General features: G+C 38.2%; 1 protein-coding gene across 2 annotated transcripts in view; it reads right to left on the minus strand.

Annotated features, from left to right (window-relative positions):
* khdrbs2 (KH domain containing, RNA binding, signal transduction associated 2) overlaps positions 1-25,457 on the minus strand; it is a 96,418-nt gene that overhangs the window by 21,573 nt on the left and 49,388 nt on the right. For both annotated transcript variants that reach the window (XM_087802427.1, XM_087802426.1), the window contains exons 5-6: positions 6,868-6,995; positions 2,060-2,243 (exon numbers count right to left, since the gene is read on the minus strand). In XM_087802427.1, the coding sequence (XP_087658553.1) occupies positions 2,060-2,243; positions 6,868-6,995 (312 nt within the window). The remainder of the gene's footprint in view (positions 1-2,059; positions 2,244-6,867; positions 6,996-25,457) is intronic.

Below are 25,457 nucleotides of genomic sequence, written 5' to 3' on the forward strand. Positions count from 1 at the left end.
ATCAGATTTTTGAATGGATGAATTGATATTTTTAAATGTTGAAAGTAAATCTTTATTAGAACTACTATTAATAATGTCTGTTGTTATTTTAAGCATTTTATTATTTTTGAATAAATCAATTTACTTTTGTATTTAAAATATTATTTAAAATATTGTTTTTATTTTATGTATAATATTTTTATTTATTTTGCATTGCGTTCCTTTTAACATTTTCTTAATTTAATATATTTTTTAATTTGTAGTCTTTTTAATTCAATTTGAAAAATATTGGTATAATAGACCAGACAGTACCAAAAGAGTACAGAGATACCTGATCCAATCATACGACACACAGATGATCATGTGACGCCCCAGATATACATTATACAATATGATTATTTAGAAAATATTTAATGCCTAAAAAGGAACCTTTCAGAAGAAAATTCAGGGTTACAACATTTGAAATGTTAAATTAATTCAATATACTGATGACACTGATATACTTCCACAGAGTAGCAACAACGTCACATGATAACTAGGAGCTTTATCAAGTGTTGGTTTTTTTGACTTCCTAATCAATTCCTCTTCTCCGAGAAGTTGCAATTACTTGGCAGGCCGACAGTATCGCTGCTCGAGACTGACAGTTTGACAGAGCCCATGAATCAAAGCGCTCTCTGGAGATACGGACACAATACGCACCTTTACCTCCTGGAAGACTCGGCATCTGTAGCTACAACTTCACGGCTTCATTAGACACAAGAGCACAACTCTGGAGCCGGAATAACAAGAAGCTCCACAGACTCCAATTTAAAAAACAAAAGAAAAAACTGAAACAAACCTGAACCTTTTTATCACGAAGAGCCCACAGATCCCTGAAAAAACATGCTTACAGAAATAATGTCGTGGAATATTGAGATATGTAAAAAGAAAATGTTCAGGACAAACTCATCTCCCCGTAATCCCTGGTCTCCGCGCTCGCATCCTCCTTCCCAACCTCCAATTACAAAGAGAAGAAACGCTGGGCTTTTTTCCCTCCTCCGAAATACACAGGCTCTACATCAGAACTCAATTTGGTTTGGTAATGAGACTGTGCTGTGCATTTCCCCGTGCAGACAGACCAATCTTCAGCTGCTGGCACACACGGGGCTTTTCTGAGCCGGAAAGCTCTGAGGAAATAGACTGGTAAAAGTGTTGCCTTCTTTCATTTGCTCGGAACTTGCCTCACCTTGAATTGTGGTTTGACCTTCAGGTTCTTTTTGACAGATCACAGGACAAACAAACCATCCACGAGTTTCTTCTTTTAGATGTCGAAAGATTTGAGCAGTATGTGGTCAAAAGAGCGTCTTTGTGTGTGTTAACTCCATATCTGGTTTTGATTCAAAACTTAAAGGTTAAATTCAATTTTGACTATTGTTTTTGTCTCTTAGCAAAATAACTTAGATTTACTTGAAACATGGCCATGATGCTACTTTTCTGTCTTAATCTGCCAATATTATTATTCGTTATTTATAAATATGTAATTTAATGGTGATGTCTCTTATTTTATTTTCATGTATTGTATTTTATAGTATTATTCTCTTTTCATTTCATTCATATTATTTCATTGATTTATTCAGTACTGCCACCACAACCAATTCATGTGTTGCATTTACAACACTGGTAATAGATTCTGATTCTAAAAATTTTTAAAAAAAAAATGTTTTAAAGCATATTTTAAATGATTATGGGTAATGTAATAAAAAAATATAGATATACTTATACGCTTGTACCGGTCCAACCAGCTGGATCTTTATAAATATGGTTTTCTGTGACCATGAAGTGTCAATAAAGTTTAGAATGTCCTTATATTGACAGAATAATATAAACCATAAACACAAGAAGTTCTAGCAGCAACTGTATCTCAACAAAATAGTTTAATTTCAGCTCATGGTACATGACGAATAATTCAAGTAGGTGTTTGAACTTTTCTGCTCAAGTTAATTCCATAGCCTCATTTCTAAATCTCAAATCATACGAAAGCAGATCACTTGAAGGGGATTATGGGTGATTAAGAGGGTTGAAGTCGAACCTCAGGACTTACGTAGTCGTCGTATGATTCATGTGTGGTTGCTAACAGCGGGGGTCTGTACGCAGCGGTTCCTGCCGCCCCCCTGGCTCTCTGCGCCGACGCCTCCCTCGTCGTTCCAGAGGTGGGAAGTTTGCTGTGTGTCGCTGTCGTCAAGGCCCGAGGTGCTGGTGCGCTCCTCGCTGCTCCTCTGTGGACCCTGTGAGATCCAACAAGCAACAAAAATATGGCAGCGGATCTTCAGCTTCATGTGAAAATTGTTCTTCAGAATTCTGAAAAAACAGTTTTATACATCGTTCTCTGTTGTGTACACACACTGTTGTGTTGTCAGCTGAATTAAAACTGTATGTTTTTACATCTAGATCTCCGTACAACAGAGTCCTTTAATGTCCAGCTCGGTTGATGGATTTGTATTCCTGTAGGTCGTAGACTTGTAGATAAGACCTCCTAAACTGAAACAAAGACACTACCAAGTCTGTAGAGTGCAGAGAGCAAGATTAGGAAAAAGACAGATAAAGACAGAGAGAGAGACAAAAAACGAATTTTTCAGATCAAGACCAAAAATACAACTAAAAACGAACATAAAAACACTTCATGCACTTATCTGTACTTCTTTAGTGTCTGCACTGATGTCAACAAACCTCCTTCCATTCCACGGACAAAACATCCTCTCTGAATACATGTCGGTTGTAAACATGGAGTTATTTTTATGATGCTTTTCACATCCTCAGATTCCCTCAAGCTGCGTCAAGTTTGCTGGATGAAAATAATAAGTATTTAAAAATAACCATCAAAGACCAGTTGTCCTCTTTCCAGTCTGTGTCCTGTTTGTCGAGGGGGTTTTGCTGCGAAACTTGAATGTTATTGATGTCAGAACTAGACGATGGATTAAATGAGATCACATTACTTTTAGAGTGTATAATCTTAAATAACTGAAGGGTTGGCGGGAAAACATAATTGAGATGAATTTTAAAAGAACATGTTTTTTTGAAAAATGGAGGGAAACAGACAAAGAAGAGAAAAGTGTTCGACAGATTTTGATCCTAAATCGTGAAAAACAAAAATATGTTTGATGTGTAAATATTGCGTCTGGACTTGCAATAATTTGATCAGATTGTTTCTATATTTGTGGATAAATTCTGTGTTTCATAGTCTGACCTCAACAGGGCATCATTCATGCAGTCAAATGGCCACATTTTGCCACAGGTCTGATCCAAGCACAGTTTAATAAGCATGTTGCTAATTATTTCTGTTTTAAAACACTATTCATTTAAAGTAATTAAGGCAACCATTTAATTTACATATTTACCATTAGAAATTAATCCAAACCTTACGTAAATGTTTTCCACCTACATGTGCAACAACACCTTCACATCTCGCATGTATTTCACCACCTTAAGTCGTTGTTACCCAGCCTCTACTGGACAATAATTCTCTTGGCATCGTTTCCCATCGTCATCCATCTTCTGTGTGCTGCTCTCTGGTCCTACTCCATGTTAGGATCCCTGAGGAGCCGACCACAACTGAACCCAACAGCTGCAAATCGAAGCCTGACACCCTCCTTTGAGCTTGGTTTGATAAAAAGTGTCATGAGATGAAAAATAAACTCTGGGTTGGGAATGAGATACTGTCCCAAGTGGAGGTATTCAAGTATCTTGGGGTCTTGCTCACGAGTTAGGGAAGAATAGAGCGGGATATCGAACAGATTGTGGCTGCGTCAACAATAATGCAGATGATTCCATCCGTGGAAGAGAATTGAAAAGCAAAGCTCTCAGTATCCTGGTCGATCTAAATTTTAACCCTCCCGTGTGCTCACAAGCAGTGTTGTTTTCGTCAACGATGACAAAATCATTTAGTTGACGCCACTTCTTTTCATGACAATAACGAGATTCTGAGATAAAAATTGCTCTTTGATGACTAAAACACGACAATGTGAGTTTTGGTTGAGGAGACGAGAATGGAGAAAGTGTCTGATGCTGCATTCTATCATTATATCACGCCCGCCAACTGGCATGCAGTGCACAACATGCTCAACACGGCACACTGTTGTCACTTATCACTGACAATGGATCATGATTTCGAAGGTAAGTTACAAGTGCTACAACTTCAATTCATTATATGTGTGTAACTGTAGCAGCATGTTAAGCCATGTTTTCATTCAGTGACGGTGTGGTCATCTCTTTGTTTGTAAAAGCCAAAAGTGATGTTGTACAGCCACACAGACTCCCTGGAAAACCGTTACAGTATTTAAAGGGTAGTTCATTTCCAAAAACTCATGAACATGTTTGTTTCATACTTTCATGTATGACTAACTCTGGTATAACTTACAACAGAGACGTGCCTTCAGAGGCAAAGCCTCACCTCTCAATGTGCAATCCATCAAAAACTGCGTTGATACATGCAATTGACCAAGCCGGGTACAGTATCTCTGATTGTCGCCAATATTATGCTTGCAGATACGTATATTTCCCTTGGTTTTCCACGATCTGAATGATGCATTAAAGTTAAATGTTTATAAGGGTCTTATTAAGTTTCGCTGATCGGAAATAGAACTGCAGTGCAAAGGTTGGAGGCATAGGCAAAAGAGCCTCCACAAACTATGTCACATCTCCATTGAGGCGGAGAGACTTTTAAAACTAAAGGAAATAACGTGGACTGTAACAAAAAAGTAATGGATGTTTGTGTGAAGGAAAAGCATATGGACTTTATCTTCTGATAAATTGAAGACAAGAAATGTTTTTAAATTTCAATCGTATAAAAAAGAGATAAGACTAAGAAAAATACAATAGAATATTTAAATAAAATATTATTTGTTTTTCATTTTCAATTCCATTTAATACTCAATATTTATCTTTCACCATAATAAAGTTGTTCTGGTTTGCGTAAATCTAGCCAATCACGTAGGGCCTGACACAATATTAACCATTCAGCAACAAAAGCCGGGTCTATCTGTCATTATAGCACTACTTTGCTAACAAAGCCGCTCAGGATTCTTCAGTCTTGAGCCAAACTTAAAACTTAGATTTAAGAGTTCTCGCTAAACTTTAACGTAATTTCCCCAAGAAATGATAAATTAAATCTTTTTTTTTTTTTAAAACTTCATATGTGTGTGAAGAATGCTGATGAGATATGAAATAACCAGTACCCAATTGAACAAACTTCCCTTTTGGGTTCATATACTTGTAAATACGACACTAAAGGAGTCAGTGCCTCACCAACCATGAACCTCACCACACGTCACTGACTTACAACCTACCTCACTGTACCTCAGGACTTAATTAATTATTTTTGTTACAATGTTTGCAATTTAGCAAATTCTGAGAAATAAAGCCAAAATTAATGGACATTGATTCTACTTAATCTGTGTGTAATACACAATCCTTGGATCAAAAAGTGTTTGCCGTTAGGTGGAAACCTTATGTCTAAAACCATTCCTTTGTTGTTGTTATTATTGGTAAATATCAGATCTGCAAGCTCACAATGTGTTGCAATGCGTTCAACTTGAGCAATATTCAATGCCTATTAAACTAAATAAACTTTTAAAAAGACTATACTCATTTTTTCTTTTTTTGACTAAAAATAGACTAAAGAATGTTGGACATTTCGTAGACTAAAACTAGAAAAAATTTGATTAAGTTTTGTTTTAGTCCAAAAGACTAAATCTAAGAGGTGGGTAGTTACAAAAAGAACAAGATAGTGGGTAGTAGAATCTGAAATCAGGTGATGGGTGTCTGGAATCTCCCTTAGAGGTAAAAAATGTCCTATTTATGCTTCCCTTTCTCTTATCTTTACGGGTTGGGATTGAGATGCTGTCCCAAGCGGAGGTGTAGTATCTTAGGGTCTTGTTCAAGAATGAGGGAAGATTGGAGGATGATATCAAATTAATTGTAGCGGCGTCAACAGTTATGCAGACGATGTGCCGATCTGTGGTGGTGAAAAGGAAGTTGAACCGAAAGGTAAAGATCTTGTTTTACTGGTCAATTTATATTCCATTAGTGGGTAGTAAAACGCGCCTAATTCACACGCGCCAACGCCAGTGAAGCAGCTGCTGCTCACAACAGAGCTGCTCTGCTGCAGTGTTTCTGTGCGCAGATGTTTGGAGTAGAACTCCCTCCAAAGGATTCAAGACCACTAACTTTATTAAGTATCTAAAGAAGCATCACAACAAAGAATATGAGAAGATCAAAAAAACAAGAAAGACAAAACAAAACGTATTTAACTTTGCTTTACTCTAGAGACAAGAGAATCTTTCAGTCGATTCATGAATGTCAACAATAACAAACGTTCTTGTTGCCTTTATCATTGGAATCTGCCTCAATCCAATGAATAGAGAGTTTTTGTTTAATACTGGTTAAATAAACACAGACAGGTCAGAGTTCCACGTGTGTGGCCAAGTAGTCAAGATTTTTAATTTTTTTTACAAAAAAATAATACAATAATAACTTAAGATTTAAGTCAAATTTTATTTTAAAGGTTAAATATATATTTAACCTCAACTTTAAAAGCTGACGTTTATGGGTGTCATATCTTGTATAGTGTTGTTTATGTTATACTGATAATTGTTTTATTCATGTCATCACTAGTTTAAAATCTGTGAACCAATCTGTGAACGTATATTGTCTCTTATGTATTATTTTTTTAAATTCATGATCTTTGACGTCATTTAAACTTCTCTGGATTATTCCTGAAGTACTAGTGTCTTTAAAGATCTTCCACTGGATCAGTTTTTCATTTCAGAAGGTAGATTGCTCCACAGTGTGACTCCTATATCAAGAGTAGCTTCAACAAGATGGGAAAACCTCTTCTCCTCATCTCAAGTTTACCTCGTGGACGTCGTACTCGCGGGTCTCGTGCTCCGGCCTTGTGCAGACCTGCCTCGGCTGGAGTCCTCGGAGCCGTTCAATAGCGACAGCTCCCTCAGCTGCTCCTGTCGTATCTCGTCGTTGTAGTCCTGAGGGAGAAGAAAAACACATCAGGGCTTGTGGATTAAAAAGGAAAAACAAGAACATTTGTCTTCTGACGGCAACAGATGCTCACAACAGCAGAGAATGTCATCAAGTGAAAATCATTGAGACACATGCAGGGAACACATGTTATTGCCACAGTATTGAGGGACGAGCAGCTCCGTTATTTCTCTGAGACAAAGTATCAGTAGAGAAGAAATCTGCCTCAAGACAGTTCATTGCTATCGATAGTCTTTATCTGTGTGAGCCATAATTTGGTGAACTTTCCAGAAACTCCCTCTAAAAAAAAAATTCATTTATTATTTATAAAGTTGATTTATGAAGTGATAGATGATCCATGACATGTGATAAACAATATTGTAACAATTATAAAATACTTTTTGTTTCACAGCATCAATCCTAAATACCATTGATTATACATTTGAAGGTTTGCATTTTTGTACATTTGAAAAACAAAAAGAAATACCAAATATTTGTAGTATTGTTTTATTTTTTGGTTTTAAGAAAAATGTAATTGTAACCCATCATGTTACGGGTCTGCCCCGGGTTCTCCTCTCAGTTGGTTTTGCCAGTACTTCACTTGGTCATCCTAACTTCATTTTCTCTCCCCAGAAAATTCTAAAAGTCACCGACAGTTGTGTTTGTAGAATGTGAAGGTAAAATAAAAATGTATTGAAGAAGCATGAAAAGATATTTTTATGTTGCAATTCCAATGTTCTTAAGAACCAGCTGAAGTCTTTGGTGTTATTTTTCTGCACATTTCCACACATTTGAGACAACTTAACGTGGACGCTCGTTATCTTGTGATGCGAGCGTTCCTCTCACTCTGTTGCCGTGCTATGGATCATTGTGCAGACGATCGGGGTGTAAGGAACGCAGCCTTCATTATCTTGTCATTCCTGACAGATAAACAGGCTCATTTCCCTGAAACACAGTCGCACGGAACAAGCACACACACCGCAGGCCAAATATTTTTGTAATGAAAATAAAGGAAGAGAGAGAAACAAGCACTGTCTTTGGCTGTCAGTGTTTTTGACAGCTTCCTTTTGCTGCTTTTGTTGTATCTGTGCAACTGTCAGACTGCTGGGTGTCCTAACAAGACAACAACCAACAATTTCCCAATAGAGCAAAACTCTTTGGATACTTTCTTGCATTTTCACTCAATCTGTCTGTTTTTTGTCTCTTAAAGGGATAATTGTTGCTTTAGTTTAGACAACCAAACAGACACAATCATTACAGCCATCAACCAAACAACACACGACAACAGAGAGCGCAGACCTCCACCAAGCAGCTCTTCTCCACCCTATCTAAAGATGATGCTGAACTACATTTAAAGCTCAGGCTTTTGAACATGAACATTTATGATTCCATTTTACTGATTTGATTTGTTGTGATGATGAAAATGGTTTTATATAATATTGTTTTCCAAATGTCCTTTTCAAAATAAATAAAAAAAGATGGAGGGAAGTGAAGGATAAAAGAGGAAAAAGTGGCCTGACAAAATAGTTGAACTAGAAATAGTAAATAAATGCCTCAGTAGGGTCAAGGCATAGTGATGCATCACTCACTCAAAAGGATCCAGATGGTCACCTAAAAGTTATTTTCCTTTTCCTATTATCAACATTTCCTAAAGACTTCATCGGTTCATAACTTAATTACTTTGGTTACAGACCAGATATGCAGATAAAAACTAAATAAGATCAGCAAAAGATTTTGATTTAAATCTTTAGATTGGAAACGTCTTTTGATATAGAATATATTTATAGAAATGTCTGAACAAATACATTTTGAGCACAAAAATGTAAATCAATGCTTAATGCACTTCAGTAGTTAAGATCAAGACAACATAATTACCAAAACAATTGTCCTCTTTAACAAGGTTTTTGTTGTAGTTTACTGTCCATGCAGCTAAATTCTTCTGCTTTTATTACAGCAACATGATTTGCTGTATTTCATAGTAATTACTTATTTCAAAAGACATGCAGCCAGTTATAGTGAAAGATTCAGGATAAAATTGGATTTACATTTTTTTTTTAATAATAATTAAGAAACAAATCTACCTCCATAGAGGTTTGGCTCAATTTTGGATTGAGATCTGTCATCGGAAACATTGTGATCCTCACAGTGTTGTTTGCGTTTGTCTCACCACTGATAATTCCTCTCAAACTACCTCCCAAGCCACAGAAGCCACATTCAAGTTCCGTCCTGGTTACACCGTGTGCTGCAGAAGATGGATAATTGGACTCAAGTGCTGCAGAAAACCAAGAAATTTAACCAAAATGTATGCATACAGACGATATTTTCACGTTCCACAAAGTTAATTTAGGATTATGAAGGTTTCATTATCAATTTTATATACATAATATGAATGAAATGTTTCAATGATTCCTTCCATACCTGATGAAACTAGACAAAACTTTAAAACCAGATTATCTTATTTCAAATTCTCAACGTTCCTGCTCGCACTGATCATGGCCTCCATCTCTGTCTTCGGAACAAAGCAGCCAATGAGAGTCTTTGTAGCAATAAAAGAGTGAACTCTGATTCCACAGATATAATTTTGTCTTCACAGCTTTGAAAAGTAAGTGAATGGAATCTCCTAAACTTGTAATTAAATATTCTAGTGGATTAAAAGCTTTTCTTCCACCACCTCGTCTTGTTCTTTCCTATTTAAAACTGAACTGATTCTTCACTGTGAAATTAAATCAGAGTTAATGAGATTATTTTGTTTAAATGTGTTCCATGTCTCATTTTATATACAGTATAGGTTGATGAATTTTAAACAACTTACAAAGGATTTTATAATACATCTGGTGTTTTTGTGCTTTTATTTTGTTGCATTTCCTGTCTGTCTCCCTCCACAAGCTTCATAAATTGTCTAGTTCCAGTCCGTGGTGTCTGATTTACTTGTGATTTTAAACAAATTATATTATTATATTATCATATAATATACTTACTTATATACTTATAACATATTTTGTTATGTGTGTTCCATTTTCAGTTTTCTTTCACATTGAATAAGCTTGAATGGACAGCTGCTTGATCTTTATTTTATATTTATATATTTCTTATCTGTTTCACTCCATGATTGTTGTGATTTAGTTTTTTCACTGTTTCAAATTTTTCTTAAACTAATGGTGTTACGTTTCTGCATTCAATATTGACTCTTCACACTTGGGTCCAGTAAGTTTAGGGTATACAACACACAAAATACTGATCGTTTTTGTTATTTTCTCCATTTTAATACAAATGCTGACTGATTATTAAAAAAATATAATTCTACCATTTAGTTTTTTAACCATAATAATAATTATAACCAATACATTTTCCCTCAATGGTAATTAATTTTGGTTAATCGTTAATAATTTGATAATTAAATATAAATGTACAAATAAATGTTGATTTCACGTAATATTATGAAACTTCCACGATTCAAATAATGTGTTAATACAATTCAGAAGATCCCAGATCATGAATTAACATACAGATGTATTTAGGTAGATAAATGGATGGATATAAACTGTTTTCAGAGACGAAAAGAAACAATTCTGGTAAGGATCTTTTTCCCTTTAAAGATAATCTAGGTTTTCTATTTTCTATCTGATACCTGGTGAACGTAGAAGCTGCTAAAGTGGACCAACATGAGTTCACGGAGATAAATCCACGCTGAGAATCGTCCAGTCAGAGTGTTTGTTCACTGAGATTCATTCTGACCATGCGTGACCTTGTACACACCAGCACTCTCCACTGGGATGAACTTTGATTTGGAAAGGGTTAATATGAGAAGCACGGCTGTGGCATAAAGACAATAATGTGACCTTTAGAACCTGCAGACCTTTGTAGGTTGATGTTTTCTAGCCGCTTTCACAAGCCCTCTGTCCAGTGCACAAATCATGTCTTGTTAGTGACCCGATTATCCCTGAAAAATACAGAATATCTGGAGAATATAAGAAATATTTTGATGCTTTATTTTTTATAGTCAAAAACCTATATATATTAAAAAATAATTAGCACACAACAACAACAACAAGTATTAACTAAATGAGACATCATGATCGATTAAAAAAATAAATGAAATCAATATTCTTATTTTAGACTTGAGACATTAAACCGACTTGAACTTTAATTTCACAGTTTTGTCTTAAGAGCTTTGAAAAGTAAATGAATGTAATCTCTTAAACTTTTAAATGAATATTCTTCTGGATTAAGTGCTTTTCTTTCCCCACCTCGTCTCTTTCTTTTCATTTTCTTTTGTAGGTCAAACTGAACAATCCTCACTGTGAAGTTAAAAAGTTTGATTGAATAATGGATTATGTATTGAATAAGTTTGCTCAATATTTTACATTTAATTTGATATGAACTGAGTTTTACCTTAATTAATCAGTTTTAAATCATACAAATCTTGAAGAGATTTCTTTGTTTCAAGTTTGTAAACAGTAAAAAAAATTACAAAGGATATTATTATATAAAATAGTTCCTGGATAAGCAGAATAGTCTGTGTTTGGTTTACTTTTTTTTTTGCATTTCCTGACGGTCTCCCTCTGTCGCTTGTTAAGATAAGAGTTCTTGTTCCAGTCCGTGGTGTCAGATCTACAACTTGTATTTTATCTTTGATATTTTTGAGCTTTTTCTTGATGCATTTTGAGTTTGTAAGTCAGATTCTTCCTGTGGTCTGAGTTCCCTCCTCTATTTTTATTTACCTTTGTTTAGACTTGCACTGACAGCTATGTGATGGAAACAGATGAAAATAGGTTTTTGCTCAAGTTTTTAAATTTACATTCAAGTGTGTTTCAAGCGTTTTGTCTTAATGACACACTTTTAAAAATGTAAAATCTTGATGGGATTAAAATGAACTGACTTCCGCGATAATGTTTAACTAGAATAAATTGTCTTTTTTCAGTAATGGTCAGAAGGGGGGGAAAATGAAATTACTTAAACAGAAATGACATACATAAAGATGACAAAGGTTGATGTAAAAGAAAGAAGAAAAATGTATTAGAAGGGAGGAAAGTAAGAGTAAGACTAAATTCATTTGCGTTATGGGTCCTACAATAGCTAAAATTGTTATTAATTGGTATTTAATAAATATGGTTAAAAACTTGATGGATTGACCTCGACCCTAAAACCTTCACTGAGAAGTCAGTTTTCTACACGATAATTTCCAAGACAGACAGAAAGTATGTCTCATCGCAGAATCATGTGGACTTTGAGCTTCTAAAGCTAGAAGCAAAACAAGATCAAATAAAAAGTGTCTGCTAGTATGTCTGGATAGATTTCTCCTGCCCTCCTATGAAGTGTGGGTCATGGAGTTGATTCTAGGTGGCTGAAGGTAGCATTCAGAGGTTTTCAATTTGCCCATTAAAAGAAGGAAGAGATGCCAAGACAAGTTTAATAAATGAAGTCTGACCCTCCAAAACATCCAGACAGACTTTTATCTCAATAAATGTTTGTCTGAACACAGATGACTTGACACTGTAATTCTCAGCTTTATATCCAAGAATCTAACAGAGCAGGAGAGAAGCTCTCTTGGTGACTCCGTGTCAAAAAAAGAAAAGTTGTCTACATGGCAGGAAAACTGGGCTTTTAAGAAGAAAAAGATGACAAATTGAGGTGATGCAAAAAGCAGTCAGGAGAGAGAACCTGTGAGGGCGGTTGAGGCCTGGATAATTGGTCAATTGTCAGGTTTCTGCTCTAATATAAGTGTTCTGGGACTAAAGAAATACAGTATTTAGTTCTGTCAGAGCTACTCAAGGCAAGAATAGCAAAGAAAGTTTAATCCTAATGAGGGAGAGTCGACCATGCTGTGTGTCAGAAGTCATTTACGTAACTTCTTTGAATCTATCTTTGCTTCTTCCTTTTGTTCTGGTCGGATAATTCACGATTCTTCTCAAGTCAAAGAAGGATGTAAAGTGTCTAGACCAGGGATCACCAACCTTTTTGAACCTGAGGGCAACTTCATGGGTACTGAGTCATACGCAGGGCACCCACTTTGATACACTCTGAAATAACAAATTTTCTCAATTTGCCTTTAGTTATATATTTTTATTAATGATTATTGATACTCGTCCAAGTGAAGACACTAATAGTTTTAACAAAATAATATTATACATTTCATGAATTCCTCTTTTGAATGGAACACCATTTTCCTAATTTAAATTCACAACATTTCATAGGAAAAATCTTTATTTTCACTAGCTAGGAAAAAATCAAATCATTAACTATGTATTGCACCTTGTTTGAAAAATGAATCAATTATGTAATGTTTAATGAAAATCAACTTTTCAACTCACATTTTGAACTAATGACCAAGTCTGCTGCATTTTTACAAAATGATATCTGTTACCTTTCATGAAGTGATTAAAACAATGTCCGGAAAATAATATTATTATTATTATTTTCAGTGAACTGTCCTTGAGTAGACATTTTAATGGAGCGTGTGAAGCAATTTTGCCCTAAATTTATATTTATATTTAATTTTTAAACATCTCAACATAATTTACTGTTTTTGTTACACCGCACTTTATGAACAAAACTTTAAGAAATATAACTTACTTGAGGCTGTGTATTTCTTTGGTTGTTTTCTTGCGCCATTTTAATAAACTATTTAAAAAAACATTTTAATTTATTTTAATAAACTAGCTTAAGATGAGTTGCAGCAAGAGCCGCCTTCTTCCCTCAGGTAGCTCCCTGTGATTGGAGAGGTCCAGCCAATGGCAGCAGAAGGCTTCAAGCAGCATGTCTTTGTGTATGACATGTTGAACGCATGTGTATGACTGGTTGAGCGCCCAGCAGAGTGATTTTGATACAAAAAAACACGTTTTGAGTGTACAACAACCAAGATACACCCCCTCAAACCGGTGGCACTAATCTCACTCCATACCTTCAACTCCCCATCATTGCTGTTCCCGCACTCACCTTTGAACTAGAACAGGCCAGAGTTTGACTAAATTATCTAAACTTTGTATGTATTATACAAATATTTTCAATTATTTTATTTTAAATATCGTGTCATTTTCATATACATATAAATGCAAGTATGATTAAAAAATAATTTATTTAAACAATTTTTTTTTTCACTGGTGGTGAGTTGTGCTATTTTTTAGAACAGATTTACTTTGTGTGTTGAGTGTTAAGATCATTTTCTAATGTCAATATTTCAATAAAATAGAGTTTTGTGCAAACAGACACATTCTAATGAGTACAATAGAGGTCCAACATCAATTTAACACACATTCAAATACACACATTAGTTCAACCTTAACAACATTTTCACAAAGGAATGTTGTTTAAATTTTGGCTGAACTGACTGCTCTATGACTTTAGCATCAAAATGATACTGACAGAATGCTTCTCAATGTTGGTTACAATCGACAAAAAATAGCAAAAGAGAATAAACTGTCTAAGAAATTGCAGGTTCCTTCCCAGCACTATGACTGTGTGCAAGACACTGATCCCTCTTGATAGTGACAGGGCACGTGGCAACACAGTCTACTCTCACCAGTGTATAATTTAGTGTGTGAATGTCTTTTGATTGCTTAATAAGCAGAGAAATCAGTAATAATTGGGGCACTTTCATCACCGTTTGAAAAGTACAATTATGTCACCATTTCAATCAATATTGTTGGATGGTTAAGTAAAAAAAAAGGTTGGCGGCATACTTTTGTTTTGTTGTGTACTTTTTCTTCCTGCAGTTTTTATTTTTTAACTCACACACAGCTGGAGGTAAGGGAGTAATCACAGACTGGCTCTGGAGTTCTTAAGGAGGCGTCCCTGAACACTCCAGACTCACTCACGTCCACTTTGCTTCCTCCAGATGATGTTCCTGCATATTTTACATTTCTGTGAGTACTAGTTCTGTTAGTCTTCAGGTGTGTCCGGCCTCCAGGTTGGGTCATGTTGTAATTACTTATTGTTTAATTCTTGTTATAACTCTCCCTCCCCACTTTATATTTCTGAAGTGTGTGAATGTATACTTGTGTGTATTGTTGTTCATATATGTATTTATTATATGTGTTTTTTTAGTTTTAGGATTTTACTATCTCTATTCTTTATACTTATTTGGTGTTGTTTTTGTTATTTTCACCTGCACTTAATATATGTATATCTTAATATACAAGTAAGTGTAATCTTTTTGTTGCGCTGTGGTGCAGCAAGAGCTACAGTTTAATTAATTATTTTGACATTATGTTTTCGCATTTTGTCATTCTCATGTTTAAGTATAAATATATATATATATACTGTATATATTTTTTTCTTGAATTTTTGTTAAACTATTTTACTGCCTTAATTTAATGCCAACATTAAACTGGTTCACGCTGTAACAAAAGTTTTGGAAACCCTGATATAATCCATTCACTCATATAAAATGAAACTTTTATTTTAAAAGGGCAACTAATGTGTGATTTAAGTGCCCCGTAAATAGATCTATGACCTCTGTTGTTCTCTTCAGTATGTACTGTATCTGTTTTTACAAAACTATTTTAAGAAAGATATTTAGATTAGAAAATGTGCTTAACCCCCACCAACTGAAATCACAGTTTGTCTCAAGTTAAAATTCTGTTTACCATAACCACACCCACTCTGTAGTGATTGGTCAAGCATGGAGGTTTGTCATCGCAGCATCATCAATCTCCGCCTCCAAGAGACGTGTATACAAAACGAAGCAGCACATTTTTCGCTCCTGTAGGAGGAGCAAAGCCCATTATTACATCATAATGGACTCCACGCTCGTAACCCCTCGTTCTGCAAGACTTCTTAAATGTAATTTTATCAGTAATATTCAATGTTAATAACAATTTCAGTAAATCTTAAAACCTGTTATTATTCTATTATTGGTATTTCAAATGCTAAAAACGTTTTTTCATTATCAAGTTAAAATAGATGATGACTGGATGGCGCTCTCTTGAGTACTTTTGTCAGGTTTTGCTTATCGTTGTGTAATATTGGACTTGTTGCTAATGAAAGAGTTGAGAGATTTTCCCTATTTTTAATTATATTTAATATTCTATGTTAACAAAATGAAAAAGAAGTTACCAACAGCTGAAGAAGAATCCAGGGTATTTGTATATACTGTATATATATAAAAAATCATAACAAGTATAATATATACAGTATATATAAATTACACTCTTTATGATTTTTTAAAAATGGTTTCAGGAAAGAAAACAAATACTGCAATGCATCAAAGGTTTCTATTGTTTAGAGACTAGTTTGTAAATATCAAATATTATATTGCTGTTACATCAAGATCAAAACCCACGTTGTATTCCATTTGGAACAGAGGTCTAGGACAACTTTTTTCTGCAAATCTTTGATCCAAACTTAATTTATATTTTATATTCTATTGTTTTTTTTGTGTCTAAGACGCATTCCGGAGGTGAAGCCGGAGGAGACACTAACAGCAGCTTTATGTTTGGAATCCCGACTCTCTATTAATTCATGACTTTATTCCCTCTCGCTTAATTTACTCTGAATCCTTTAATACGTCGAAGAATGTCTGCGAGTCTCTTTTGCTCAAATGTGACGCGTCTCTCCAGTCGCCGGCTGAAAATAGGATCCCGTCTAAACATCAGTTCACAGAGCGATTACTCTCCGGCGCGTTTATTTATTTATTTCCACCGAGAGGAAGTCTGAGCTGTCAGCTCTGACAGCATGTCTGCAGTCAGATTTGACTTTATGCAGGATCAGAGGCTTCCATTTAGAGCACTAATGCTGCTAAAACTTCAGGGAACCAAAGTTCTTGGAGCTACTTTTTTTTAAATGACTGCAGACTTCATAATTAATCATGTAGTTGCTGATCCTCTTTTATTGACGTCACAAAACAACAACGAGACTCCAGTTGATATTCTACTGATGTTTGTGTAATCTTGTTCTTTACGTCAGTTTCAGTGATTTTGCAAGTTATAAAACAAAACATGTTTGTTTTGTTTACATCACTGGCATCTCTTATTTCCGCCTCTTATTCATACTTTTATATTTCACTAAACACAACATTTAACTCATACATTTATGGTAATCTGTATATTATTTTTGGTGAATAATGCTGTCTTCTGTATGTCCTATCATTTATGTAAATCACCTATTAACTTATGTGATCATTTGTAAGTGACGCTAAAAAAATGTGTTTAACTAAATTCAAAATTATTATCGTTTCAGTGTAGTTTTCGTTTCCAAGGGAAAAATCTGAAATGGTATGTTTGATTTGCCTTTACTTATAATATTGAGCAAGACTTTAGAATGCGATAAAGTGCCTTTCATACAGCAGGAACCTCTCATGGGTCTAGACGGACACCACACTACTTTTGTTTGGTATAAAGGGAATTTGACATAAAATCTGCAAAAATGTGCCAAATTTAGATCCCTGGACGTGAATATAAAATTACCCGAACCATCCTGTTTATTGTGACCTATATTTTAATCACCTTGTAGCAGGCGAGATGCACTACCGGTGGAGAATAGTGTAAGTTACATATGAGACATTCCATACTTTAAATGTAGATTTTGAATCTAGATGAACATTTTCTTAAATCTACTAAGTGTTAAGTGGTTCTATTTCATGTCAGAAAGGCAGCAGCCAGTTGTTTTGAGGACCAGCTAAGTAAGCAAGTAGTGGTTCGAAAAACATTTGGAATTGTATGAGAATGGTTGCTAATTCAGTGGCTAATTCAATTCACCTGTGTCAACAGTTTTTATCTGAAGGTTGTTCCGTGAATATAATGCTTACATTAAACTGGATCCCGATGTAAAAAAGGTATTGGACCCCTGATCTTTCTCATTCACTCTTAAATAACCTTTAATTTGACTCAACTTTTTGTATTTGTGATGATTTCCAACCTACTTCCTACTTTCATAAGGAACCCAGTTTACGCCGTCGTTGGTCCTTATTTAGTATTCAACTATGATATCGGGAAAAGTGTCAAAATGACGAAGACTTTTAAAGGCTAGACCTTTTTTCCAGGAAGTGCACATTTCTTCCAGCAGATGGGTGCACAGTGTGAGGCAAGTTTGTCTAATGACAGGAGACGTCTCTTCTCAGAGGCATCAGGGAGTTTGTGTCAAATGACACTAGCTTGTGCTTTGGCTAGAGAACTAGGAAAGAACATTGTCTTCTTTTAGGTGCCACACAAGGACAGAAGCGACACTTGCCCCCTTCATAGCTTGACTCTGAAATCAACCGACCGTTGAGTCCATGAACCTCATCGAGGCATTTGTGAGGAATCTAAACATTTCTGTCAGCTCGTCAAATCATTTTTTTTCTAGCACTTCATGGCACCAGCAGGAGACCACTGACCACTGCAACACTGGGAGGTTTTCCATAGAAAATAAAGACAAGACAAGACTTCAAACAAAACTTGCTCTGCTGAATATCTAAAACGTCCTTTACTGTTAGCAGTTGGCCGTCTTTATCCTGTACTGGCTTGTCAATCCGTCTTCTTTCACCACTCAGTGTTATTGTGATTCTGTAGAGGGTTTTCATCTTCATATATATTATATATATTTGTAAAAATCCTCAACCGCACACCTCATCCAGATCCAGCGGTAGTCTAACCTCCAATGGATGTGCTTGATGTATGCACCGGACCACCAAGCAAGGCAGAGATACGTAAGGCCATTGCTTCAATTGAGAATGGTACAACGGCAGGATAAGATGGGATCCCCCCACAGGCCTGGAAAGATAAGTAAGTAAGTAAGTAAGTAATATTTATTTATATAGCGCTTTTCGAGACCAGGGTCACAAAGCGCTTTAACAATCAAAACAATACTCAAAACAGTACATACTTCAAAGATCAAGACAACACCGAGAACAACACAGGAGTTCGAGAAATTCAAGGAAAAGCCTGAACAAATAGAAACGTCTTAAGATGTTTCTTAAAGGAGTCAGTAGACTCCATCAAGCGCAAAGAGAGAGGAAGATTGTTCCAAAGCTTAGGAGCAACAGCCTCTGGTCCTGAGCCGTGTGCGTGGAACCATAAGTAGATTCTGATCCACAGACCTCAGAGACCGAGCTGGGGTGTAAGGCTGGATCAGATCAGTGATGTAAGGAGGAGCCTGACCATGAATAGCTCTGAAAGTAAGAACCAGAATTTTAAAGTTGATCCTGAAAGAAACTGGAAGCCAGTGAAGAGTTTTAAGGATCGGAGAAATGTGAGTTCTCCTACTTGAGCGGGTCAGAATTCTCGCTGCAGAGTTCTGAATCAACTGCAGACGAGACAGCTCCTTCTTGTTAAGACATGAAAACAAACTGTTACAATAGTCCAGACGAGAAGAAACAAACGCATGGATTACAAGCTCCAGATCATGTTGTGACAACATTTTCCTAAGTTTAGAGATTTTAGAGCCTGGTTTTTTGAGCAGAGGCTCCACAATGGCATGTTTAAATGCATTGGGAAAAACCCCTGTGGAAAGGGAGAGGTTCACCATATTGGTAACCCAGGGGCCAATTACATCAAATACTTTGATAAAAAGCCTACAAGGAAGGGCGTCATCTGAGCAAGAGGAGGGTTTCATCTTGTTCACTAGTGCTGACATATCACCCAAAGATACAGCAGTGAAGGATGACCAAGAGGAGGAGATGGGCTCAGAGACAGTAGGGGTTCCCAACAAAGGGGGAGAGATTTTCTCTTTGATCAATTTAAGTTTGTCAATGAAAAATCTCAACAATGCATTGCTGTCAGCTTCACAGAAGACCGGCGTGATTTGAGGAGCAGGAGACACGAGAGAATTAATCGTGTCAAACAAAACTTTGGGGTTTTTCCTATTTGCTGCTACCAGTTTTCTGATGTAATCAGATCTAGCAGTTTCTACCATCTCATTGTAAGAAGTCAACAGATCCCTGAGGTGAAGTCTGTGCACCTCAAGTTTAGTAGACTTCCAGAGACGCTCAGTCTTTCGACAAAGTCTCTTCAGACTCAGGAGATCTTCATTTGTCCAAGGGCAGGTTTTTTCTGAATTTTCAATTTCGATTTAACAGGTGCCACTTGATCCAGTATTTCAACACAATGATCAGTGTAACAGTGAATCAAACTGTCCACATCTGGACAGTCATCAAAGGAAAGACGGTCAAACATAGCAGAAAAACTGTCTGCAGTATCGGCTGAGATGACACGCCTCTGAGACCTAACTTTCAAAGGCTTAGGTTCAGGGATGAAGTCCAGGTTGAACAAGACAAGAGAATGATCACTCAGATGGACATCATGTACAGATACATTAGAAATGTTCAGGCCAAGAGTAAAAACTAAGTCTAAAATGTGGCCTTTTTGATGAGTGGGTTCAGAAACATGTTGCTCAAAATTAAAGGCTTCAGTTAAAGTTAAAAGTTCTTTAGCAGAACAAGATGTGACGTCATCAACATGAAGATTAAAGTCTCCAAGAATAAGAACAGATTCCATCTGAATAATGGAAGATAAGAAGTCACTAAAGTCTTTCAAGAACACCGCCGCAGGACCAGGCGGACGGTAGATTGACACACAATAGAAAGGTCTTGTAGAACCAACCAAGATCATCTGAGACTCAAAAGAAGTGAATTCCTGTGTCTGAATCACTTTGCAAGAACAACTCTCCCTAAAAACAGTAGCAAGACCTCCTCCACGACCAGAGAGGCGAGGCTTCCCCAGGACAGCGCTCCCTACTGGACAGAGTTCGTTCAGATGAATAAACTCTTCCTCTCTCTGCCAAGTCTCAGAAAGACATAATAAATCCAAATTAACTCTTGTGAAAAGATCATTAAGAATAAAGGATTTATTAGTAATGGAGCGAACATTAAGAAGTCCCACATTCAGCACCGATGACGTCACTGACGACGCCGCGTCACTGACAGGCGTGCAGAGCGGGATCTTTTGAAGCGAACAGCGGTCACGTGGGTACCAGCTGTCACTGAAGTTCAACTCGGTTGTAAAAGTCGAATTAAAGAGAGGAAATGAAAAAATCTTACCACCTTTCGTTGAGGTCTGGACAGACGGCAGCGCTGATGTGTCGTCACACACAGTGAGAGGAATGTCGATCACGTCAGAGTTGTTCCGAGCGATCGCAACTGCACGTCTCATCCTGACCTGTACTCCAGCCCGACTCGATCCCTTGTGGAAATCGCCCGGTACTCGAGAGATCAAACGATATTCCACAGAGTCCGAGTCGATGAGAAGCGGAGCAGGAAACACGTTCACCGGACGTTGGTAACGGTCGCAAGTGAAGTCCTCCATCGACTCTCTGATGTTGAGAAGAGCATCACGATCATAGATCCGAGATGCTTGAGACATATCTTAAGTGATATGAGCATAAAATCCGGACAAGTAGTTGTTAAAACGACTGTTTTTGGCAATTATTGCAGGAGCTTACGTTTCAAGCAGCCGATCAAAGGCTCACCGGAAGATGCAGGCAGTCCGTCTGTTGATGCCCTACACCCTCTCCTTAAGAGAATATGGCAAGAAGAAAAGATCCCCTTAGATTGAATGAAAGGCATCATCATAAAACTACCAAAGAAAGGAGACCTCACCCAGTGCAACAACTGGCGTGGCATAATGCTACTCTCAGTTTCCAGCAAGCTACTGTGCAGAATAATTCTTGACCGGACAGCAAATGCCATGGAATACAAACTCAGGGACAACCAAGCAGGCTTTCGTCCAAATAGATCCTGCGGTGACCAGATCACAACTCTGAGAATTATAGGCGAACAATCTGCAGAATTTGTTGATTATGAGAACTTTGATCCACTCGACAGGTCCACACTCTGGAACATACTGGGTCACTATGGAATCCCCACAAAAATCAGCAATATGGTCAAAGTCTTTTACAGCAACGTCCAAGCACAAGTATCTCACATAGGCGATCTGACAGAACCCTTCAACATGACTCCTGGAGTGCGAGAGGGATGTTTATTAAGCCTTCTACTGTTCATAACTGCACTGGACTGGGTAATGAGGGAAACCACTAAAGAAGGGAGGACAGGAATACAATGGACACTGACAGATATGTTAGACGATTTAGACTTCGCGGATGATCTTGCCTTGTTGGGTCACAGCATTGGCCAGATGAGGAAGAAAACCTAGAAGCTAGAAAACAACTCAAGCCAAGGGGTGACTGAAAATAAGCGCATCCAAAACAAAGGAGATGCGGGTTAAGACAGTGGGGAAGGCCAGACCCGTGTGCTGCCAAGGAACGGAGTTGGAGTTATTTAAGGAGTTCACATACCTGGAGAGCGTTACGCATACTTAAGGCAAAGGCTTCCTTTGCCCAGCTGAAACCCATCTGGAGGGCCAGAAACATCTCCGTACGAACCAAACTGCGGATCCTACGTAAAGTCTATCTTAATGTATGGTTGTGAAACCTGGGGACTGACTCAACTTAACATCAAGAAACTCCAAACCTTCACTAACTCAAGATTACGTTTCATCTTCTGCATCTGGTGGCCCAAGAAGATAAGCAATGTAGATCTCCTTGGGAGAACAGGCCAGGTTCCGGTGCAAGTGACCATCAGGCGAAGAAAGTAGAGGTGGATAAGACACACTTTGAGAATGCCTCCACCACGAGAGCAGCGCTGGAATGGAACCCTCAGGGGAAAAGTAGGAGGGGAAGACCATGGCTCTCTTGGAGGAGGGGTGTCAAAAAACACCTGTACAGTACCGACACCTCATGGCAAGAGGCCCACGGGCAAACTCTGACGCTGCACTCGGCACACTCCATGACGTCATCAGCGCGCTGGAGACGGCTCATCCCGACGCTGTCTTCATCACTGCTGGAGACTTTAATCAGTGCAACTTACGGACTGTATTCCCCAAATACCACCAGCATGTGAATATTCCCACCCGTGAAAAGAACACTCTGGACCATGTTTACAGCAACATTCGTGGTGGATACAGGGCTGCACCCCGCCCCCACTTTGGACACTCTGACCACATATCATTGTTTATGTACCCTGCCTACAGACAAAGACTAAAACAATCAAACCCAGCCATAAAAGACATCAAACTCTGGAACCCAGAAACCGAAAACATCCTGCAAGACTGTTTTGCTACGACAGACTGGGATGTTTTTAAAGCTGCAGCCACTCTGGAAGACTCCTCTGTCAGCGTACAGGACTACGCTGAGTATGTGACCGGGTACATCAGCACGTGTGTTGACAACATCGTCCCCACCATACATGTCAGGACATTCCCCAACCAGAAGCCCTGGGTGAACACTCAGGTACGAAGCATGCTGCGTGCTCGCTCCACTGCTTTTAAATCTGGCAACGAAGCTGAGTACAAAACTGCCAAGTACCAACTGAGACATGCCATCACAACAGCAAAGAGACAGTAATGAGAGAAGTTGGACAGCTTCTACTCCACTGCTGACTCTGGGCGGATGTGGAGGGGCTTGCAGCACATCACAGACTACAAGACCAGCACCAGCATCATCAGTTCTACGGACAACCTGCCAGACGACCTCAACGCTTTCTACACACGCTTTGAGGCCACAATCAACAACACCGGAACAAACACACACACCTGGACTGCCGTACCCCCCTCACCACCACCAAAAGTCTCTTCAGGACAGGTACACAAAGAACTGAAGAAAATCAACCCCCACAAGGCAGCAGGACCAGACAACATCCCTGGCCGTGCACTCAAAGCATGTGCCAACGAGCTGGCTGATGTCTTCACCTCCATATTCAACCTCTCCCTAAGCCAGAGCACCGTTCCCACCTGCTTCAAAACTACAACAATCGTCCCCCTCCCTAAGAAGAGCCCACCCACCTGCCTGAATGACTACAGACCAGTAGCGCTCACTCCAATCATCATGAAGTGTTTCGAGAGAGTGGTGCTGGCTCACATTCAGAGCAGCATCCCAGACTCACTGGACCCCCTGCAGTATGCTTATCGACCCAACAGGTCCACCACCGACGCCATCTCAGCTGTCCTCCACCATTCCCTTTCCCACCTGGAAAACAAAGAGTCCTATATCAGGATACTCTTTGTGGACTACAGCTCCGCCTTCAACACAGTGATCCCTTACAAACTGACCCACAAGATGTCCACACTTGGCATCCACCCTACCCTCTGCGACTGGCTCCTTGACTTCCTGACTGGCAGACCCCAGACTGTCAGGATTGGCAAGAGAACATCAACCAGCATCATCACAAACGTTGGCACTCCACAAGGATGTGTCCTCAGCCCCATCCTCTACACCCTGTTCACACATGACTGTGTCGCCTCCCACAAAGACAACACCGTCCTAAAGTTTGCTGACGACACCGCAGTGATAGGATGCATCACCGCGGCGAACGAAGCGGCCTACAGGACAGAGGTGGACAGTCTGGTTTCCTGGTGTGAGGACAACAACCTCACCCTCAACACAGACAAGACAAAGGAGATGATAGTGGACATGAGGAAGGAGAGGAGACCTCACCAACCACTGTTTATCCGGGATCTTGAAGTGGAGCGGGTGAGCAGCTTTAAGTACCTCGGGGTCCACATCACTGAGGACTTAACGTGGGCCACCAACACAACACAGCTGGTCAAGAAGGCACAGCAACGGCTGTACTTTCTGAGGAGGCTGAGGAAGTTTGGCATGTCGACAAAGATCCTCAGAAACTTCTACAGCTGTGTCGTGGAGAGCAGCCTGACCAACTGCATCACTGCGTGGTACGGCAGCTCTACGGCCATGGACCGCAAACGTCTGCAGAGAGTGGTTAAGACAGCGGAGAGGATCACCAGGTCTCCACTGCCCTCTCTGCACAGCATCTACCACCACAGAGTCCATAGGAGAGCTGCCACCATCATCAAGGACAGTTCCCACCCACAACATGGACTGTTTACACTCCTGCCCTCGGGACGCAGGTACAGGAGTGCAAAATGCAGGACCACACGCCTGAGAAACTCTTTCTACCCCACTGCAATAAGAATCATGAACAGCTGAACACTGCACTGTTGTCACTTTAAATCCATCTCATGTACAGTTCCCCTCCCTTTCTTATATTATTATTATTATTTTTTTATTTTTATTTTTTTTATTGTTATTTCATCTTGACTTTTTTGCTATGTATATTTATATTTATTTTTATTTTTTTGTTACGCCGATATTTGTGGAGGGACGGCAAAGAAAGAATTTCATTGCATAGGGAAACGTGTTTCTCGATGTATATGACAATAAACACTTTGAATCTGAAGAGGAGCGCTGGAGACCGGAAGCGGTGGAGACAACTTACTGAGACCCTATGTTCCCAAAGGGGAGAAGTGGATTAAGTCAAGTAAGTCATATATATGCAGAATATATTTACATTTAAAAAATGTTCAGCTATGTTTTCTTTCTTTAATGATTGAATTCAATACTTTTTTTTAAACAGAATTGTTTTTACAGTTATTCTCATTCCAGTAATTTAAAAATACATTTTCAATACTTTCTTATTTGTAGCCTTTTGAATTAAATTAATGGAACTTTCAGACGATCATGACTGATCCATCAAGGAGCTCCGATAC

The sequence above is a fragment of the Callionymus lyra genome, chromosome 11, assembly GCF_982586985.1.
Source record: "Callionymus lyra chromosome 11, fCalLyr1.hap1.1, whole genome shotgun sequence".
NCBI lineage: Eukaryota > Metazoa > Chordata > Actinopteri > Syngnathiformes > Callionymidae > Callionymus > Callionymus lyra.